This window comes from Saprolegnia diclina (assembly GCF_000281045.1).
Source record: "Saprolegnia diclina VS20 unplaced genomic scaffold supercont1.89, whole genome shotgun sequence".
Classification (NCBI taxonomy): Eukaryota; Oomycota; class Saprolegniomycetes; order Saprolegniales; family Saprolegniaceae; genus Saprolegnia; species Saprolegnia diclina.
Window position 1 is genome coordinate 34,937 of NW_008246156.1, and position 6,274 is coordinate 41,210.

At 57.0% G+C, this 6,274-nt stretch overlaps 3 protein-coding genes across 3 annotated transcripts; all 3 read left to right on the forward strand.

Annotated features, from left to right (window-relative positions):
• Window positions 1–6: 6 nt before the first annotated feature.
• SDRG_15332 (hypothetical protein) lies at window positions 7–962 on the forward strand. Its single transcript, XM_008621501.1, has 2 exons — window positions 7–429; window positions 473–962. Exons 1-2 carry the CDS (start codon window positions 99–101, stop codon window positions 904–906), a joined length of 765 nt encoding a protein of 254 aa, XP_008619723.1. The 5' UTR covers window positions 7–98; the 3' UTR covers window positions 907–962.
• Window positions 963–1,098: 136 nt separating this feature from the next.
• Window positions 1,099–3,009, forward strand: SDRG_15333 (hypothetical protein; the record flags this gene model as incomplete). The annotated part of the gene is made up of 5 exons (XM_008621502.1): window positions 1,099–1,592; window positions 1,636–1,815; window positions 1,868–2,298; window positions 2,345–2,587; window positions 2,638–3,009. Coding segments are annotated over 5 exons (1,628 nt in total), but the record flags the coding sequence as incomplete, so codon positions are not given.
• A 1,315-nt stretch (window positions 3,010–4,324) lies between these two features.
• Window positions 4,325–5,548, forward strand: SDRG_15334 (hypothetical protein). Its single transcript, XM_008621503.1, has one exon. It carries the CDS (start codon window positions 4,410–4,412, stop codon window positions 5,460–5,462), a length of 1,053 nt encoding a protein of 350 aa, XP_008619725.1. The 5' UTR covers window positions 4,325–4,409; the 3' UTR covers window positions 5,463–5,548.
• The last annotated feature ends 726 nt before the right edge of the window (window positions 5,549–6,274 follow it).

Genomic DNA, 6,274 nt, shown 5'->3' on the forward strand with positions numbered 1-6,274 from the left:
GCGATCCACAACCAGATTCCAGAGTTCCGACGATCTTCGCCGGCCACTCGCGATTTCGGAAGATCTATATTTTTTCGCTGTTTCGACGCAATTAAAAGATGACGCTCAAGCTCGCAGGCAAGGTCGCGCTCGTCACGGGTGCGTCGCGGGGCATCGGCCGCGCGATCTCCGCCAAGCTGGCGCAAGATGGCGCGTCTGTCGTCCTCAACTACGCGGCCAACGAGGCCGACGCCGTCGCGGCCGTCGAAGCCACCAAGGCGCACTTCACGCTCCCGTCGCAGCGCGCGATCCACGTCCGCGCCGACACGGCGGTCTACGCGCAGTGCCAGCACCTCGTCGACGAGACGCTTGCTGCGTTTGGGCAGCTTGACATTCTCGTCCTCAACGCCGGTGTGCTCATCAACCACAGCCTCGCCGAGATCACCGAAGGTAGCCACTCTATTGTCGAAGGAAGCTTATGTATTTCGGATAGAGTCGTTTGATCGCTCGATGAACGTCAACGTCAAGGGCCCGCTCTTCCTGACACAGATTGCGGCGCCCAAGCTGCCGGACGGCGGGCGCGTCATCTTTATCTCGTCGACGCTCACGGCCTTTAGCGGAATCATGCCCAACTACGCGCTGTACGCGACGACCAAAGGCGCTATCGAGCAGCTCTCGCGCACGTTGGCCAAGGACCTCGGGCGCCGGGGCATCACTGTCAACACTGTTTCGCCGGGTCCGACGGCCACGGAGCTCTTCTTCAAGGACAAGTCGGACGAAACCATCGAAATGTTCAAGCGGTTGGCGCCCACGGGCCGCCTCGGGGAGCCCGACGACATTGCCAACGTCGTCGCGTTCGTCGCTGGTCCCGACTCGGCGTGGGTCAACGGCCAAAACATCCGCGCAAATGGAGGCTACGTCGTCTAAGACGGCTATATAAGCCATAACACTTGACAACTTAGATCTTAGTTGTTGCCTTTGACTGCCACGGAAGCCTTGGGCCTGCGATGTGGCATTTTCGAATCTTCGTTTGATAAGACAGGCGGGACATGTACCTCTTCGTAGCCAATCACATGCGTGTATATACTTCAACTTGACGTGGATTGGCTGGATTGGTCACGATGCAAGATCGCAACAGTTCGATTTTTGAGATGCAAACCACGAGCTACCCGCCGCTGCTGCCGACGTACGGGACGTCGGGCGGCCCGCCGATGGCAGCCACATGGCGGCTCTCGCACCTCCTCCTCCTCGTGAACGTCCTCGGCTTCCTTTCGATGGTGCTGCTGGGCCTCGCGCTCTTCCCGCGGGCGGCACCTTCCGAGCCGCACCGTAGCAGCGAGCTCGGGATTCCCTTGGCCCTCCTGCCGCCCGCGTGGGCAGCCACGGACGTAACACCGTACAAGAGCCAGATGGGTCGCGGGACGTGCTGGGACTTTGCCTCGATCGGGTACCTCGAATGGTCGTACCGTGCCGAGGGCCATCGCCGCGGGTGGCTGGCACCCACCGAGTACGTTGCCTTCTCCGAGCAAGCGTACGGCATCTCCGTCATGCGTCTTTGCGACGGCCCCGCAAACTCGCCGCAACAAAAGAACTGCCGCATTGCAGGCGACCAGGTTTATCGCCTTCCGCTGAATCGTCTTCGTCACGTGCGTGTAGGTGTGGAACCACTCGACCGAAGGCGGCGAAGTTGTGAACCTCTACTACCTCGAAAACGGTCTCCAGCGCCAAGTCCTTCCGCACAGCGTGTGTCCGTACACGGTTCTCCCGGGCTACGACAACGTCTGTCCGGACTTCAACGCGTCGCTCGCCCACAACCCGCTGCGCTTTCGCGTCAAGGTACTTGGCTCGATACCCATGAGGTGTTCGTACCATATCGTCTGTGACGCAGGCCGTCCACTCGTTCTACGACGACCTCAGCATCAAGAAGCGGCTCGCGTCAACTCAAAAAGTGCTCGCATTCTCGACGCCGATCGTGTCGGTGCCGCACTTTCTTCCGAGCACCGGGCCGTCCTGCGCGCCCTGTCCGCGATCGCTCTGGCCGCACGTCTGCTGCGTCCGCTCGAGTGACACGCTCAAGAACAGCGGGCTCAATATGCAAGGCGAGTTCTACCACTCGCCCGAGATGACCTTCTCGGGCGGCCATGCGATGCTAGTTGTCGGCTACAACGACGCCTTCATGACGCAGGAAGGCCACACGGGGGGCTTTATCCTCAAAAACTCGTGGGCCGACAGCCCGACGCGCAACTCGCACTCGATCGCGTACTTTGCGCAAACCATTTCGTACGATGACGAGCTCAGCGTGTGCCCCAACAGCTACAAGTAAGAACTTATGTCGGTGGACAAGAGTCGTATCGAAGCTGTCTAGTCCGCTCAACTGGCTCACGTGCAAAACCCTCGACGAGTGTTTAGCCCTTGACGGCAGCGAGAGCCTTCGCCCGCTAGAGCTCCGCCACGTCAATCGATCCACTACCCAGTACCTCAAGAACGTGACGCTTGGCGGCGACGCGATGGCAACGCTTTGCCTCTGGGACCACGACAACGTGACGCAGGCGGCGACGGACTGGTGCTTGCCGCCCATGCAGCTGGGAACAGCCACGACGCTTATCGCGTTCGAATTGAAGTTTTGTAGATTCGTAAATGGGCTAATTGTGTATATAGACCATGGCACGTGCGACCGAATGACCCGGCGCAGTGCGGTTTCTACTTCATGCCGTACGAGACGCTTCGGCAGTACCAGACCAAGTTCCACAGCATCAAGGCGTTTGATTTTGACGTCGAGTGGCACCCGCAGTCGTTCGCCATGAACGCCGCAGCGTACAAGACCCTCGACTACGCGGCAGTACTGGCGTCCACCGCGACGCAGATCGTCCAGAGCTTTGACGGGCCGTTTCCGTTCTCAAGCCACATTGACTTTGTGGACGATATGTGGGCGGCGTAGACAAAATGCCACTCATCGATTCAAAGGGTTGATTCCGTTTGTTGCATTTCTTAAATAGAGACTAGTGAGAGGGGCAGGGGCAACGCATTTTAGTGTGTACTAATAACGTTAGTGTTCTTTACTTAATGCAATGAGTTTCATTTCTCTGACCCTGCAGACCAAAAAAGCCAAGACGTCAAAGGCAGCTGGGCCGTTGCACCTCAATATGACTCTGCCTCGCAGCGGATGATAAGCGGCATACTCTGAAGGGGAAGTAGATCCAATTGGGCCTCCACTTTGGCATCCCGCCTCGTCGCCAACACCTTGACCGTATCGTCGAGGGCCTCTTGAGCTCGGCAGGGAGCGGCATCCTTGCCCGAACATCGCCGCGAAGAAGCCGGTGGCGTCAGGGGTTAATTATCTCAGATTGTTGCCGACGATCGACGAGACCGCGACGCGCCTAAAAAAGACCATCAAAGGGCGCGCGACAGGCTCGAGTGGGTGCTGTATCGGTCGACGAGGGCCAGCGCTATTGCAATTTGAATCATGGTTGATGGACGCGGATCTAAACCTTTCGTCAAAAGCGAATTTTCCGTGGTAGTGGACGAAGCGAAGCAAGGCCACAAGTATCCCAGTTCTATTTGTGGTCTTGCTTCAGCGATCACCCTCTCCACGACCCTCCTTGACCCGCAGCTTCAACTTCACAGATAGCTACTGTACAGTGTACTGGGATTGTGATGCTGCGGACGACATTAGGATCTGTTGTCACACGAAATGCGGTTCAATTGTACCAACGATGGGCGAGGAAGTGATGACTCTTGATCTGACAGTGCCACGTCACGGAGTATCTCTGCTGAACGGACGCTGACCGCAACCACGTAGGCTTCAGGACAGTTGGGCAGATACTCGCATCGTGTTCAGTGTCAGAGTAGCTAACATTGACCTGCTTTGAATTCGTTGGCGCAGGTGCTTGCTAGGTTTCGACTCTACCACCGTGTACTCTAACGTAGACAATGGAACTGGTGGGGTTGGGTCGAGGACCACAGCTTCGCTGTAGGCAGCTTCAAGGTCGATGCCACGCGGCTGCCACGTCGTCCCGTACGTTGAAGTACATTGCGCCGCAGTCGCAGATCACAGAAGCGGTTCTTCAAAGCTGGTCGGAAGGCGAGCCACACTCGTCATCACTGAATGCAACAACTGCGAGCATGTGAGTATCGTCCATGAACCTGTTCCTCCCGACCTCCAAACCACTTAGTGGCAGCGAACGTCATTCGACCGCACGTCGTCCGTGACGTGGCAGTGCGAGATCCAAGAAAAGCAAGAGCGTCACGCACAGATTCGGCTACACACTACCTTTGTGTGGTGTAAAACTACCACAGTGTGGACGCCTTGGGCGCTTCAAGTAGCTACAATGTATCGCTGGCGCTCAAGATCTCGGTAAAGGAACCCCGTACACGATCGTTGAAGGCTCGCTTCGAGGTACTGGTCCGACTTGCAGGTGGCTTGAGCAACAATGAATGGCTCACTTTTCAACACGCCGCCTTCCATGAAGTTGGCTCTATTCCTCGTGCACGGCTCCCAACGCAAGGCTGTCGCCCCCGAACGGGACGCCAAGGTGGAAGCTCGAGTCATTGCGGGAGAGCCGCTTGACGACAAGACCACGGCGTCGGCAGCAACACTCGATGATGCTGTCATGGCTGCGACCGACGACCCGAACAAGATGCCTCCGGCAGCGCCCAGCGACTCGACGACGGCTTCGACGACAGTAGCGGCCTCGCTCACGGACAAGACCAAGACGTTCAAGGCGACTAAGGCAGTGTTGCGTCTGAACATGGCTCGTCTGCGTCATGAAGCGGACGACGAGCGACACGCTCTCGAGGGGACCTCGTCCATTTTTGATCTGTCAGACCGTTATCGTAACAGCTTGGAGCCTGTCTTGACCGACGCGGTGCTTTTTGACAGCCTCGTCTTTGGGTGCGGCGCGGTCCCGGCGATTGCCAATCACTTTCCAACGCTCTTTGACTCGACGGAGCTGCCGAGCCCTGAGGCACTGAACATCGACGGCGCCGTCCGCTTCGGCCAGTACGCCTACTACCTCGCCGAGGTCCCGACGTCGGTCAACTACGTCAACGTGGTGCTCTCTGACTCGATCGCGGGGCTTGCGGCGCTTCGCCGGGCAACGTCGGCCCACCGCCGAGTATACGCCTCGGTCTTGCATGTCGAAGTGCCGACGCCCGACATCTCCATCGTGGCCCTAGGCGCCGTCGAATGGCGGGCCATCTTCGAGTTTGTCGACGAGATGGAGCTGGCCAAGGATCTCTTCGCCGCCATGTTCTTGCGGCTGCGTGCCGTGCGCATTGCAACGGCCTTCACGCACCCATCACGGCTCTCGACGCTCCACCACTGGCTCATGGTCGAGCAGTGCGAGGGAATGTGCGTCGCGCGCGAGCAGCACGTGTCATTGGACGCGACGATTGCCGATCTGAAAGACGCGATCGAAAGAGTCCCAAAGCTATCTCCGGAGGAAGAGGCCGCGTTTGATGCCCTCTTTACGCGAGCGGCGTAGCGTCAAATTGCACGTTGAGGCACAATAACTTGTAGCCGAGAGATTTCTAAGAACATAAATGTCATGCCATAAGGGTCGATTCAGAGTAACTTTGGGCCAGCGGCTTATGAAATCGCTAGATGCTGTGCAGAGTAACTTACTGCGACTCCACAGGTGCGGCTCTCGGCTGCAGACCAACATATGGCTTTTCCCATCGCTGATTGGTCAGTTTGAGATTTCCTCCAGGTCAGCGACTGTCGGATCATGCAAGCAAGCTCTGACGCTCCAGCTGCGCACATGCAAATTCGATTGGCCGACCTCCTCCTCTGCGAGGTGTACCCAATCGGAAGAATCGCCGTACCGTAACCAATTCGGGATTGGCCAAGAGGGCGTCGTTAATCACATAACCTCGAAGGCGTTGCACTAGTCATTGAGCAGCAGCGTGTATGAGTGGCGCTCGGATACTTTTTGTGTGAATAAAAAGACGAATTAAATGGTTTGAAAATTCTCATTCGATTTATGTATAGCGACTGGTGGCTATTTTTGCACCGAATTTGTAAAAACTACGCGTCAATATTCGAAAGGACGACGAACTTCAAATGGTTGAGCGACCTAGACAAGTCCATTTAAGCCCACTTTGAGTGGCCCCGACCCCAAATTGGAGCTCGTTGGCGCAATATGACGGGTCGCGAGAGCTCGAGCAGCCATTTCTGACGCTCGAAACATATCCATCGTTGTAAAAACGGTCTTTGATGCGTTGGAGCAGCCGTAACACTAGTCATTGAGCAGCAGCGTGTATGAGTGGCGCTCGGATACTTTTTGTGTGAATAAAA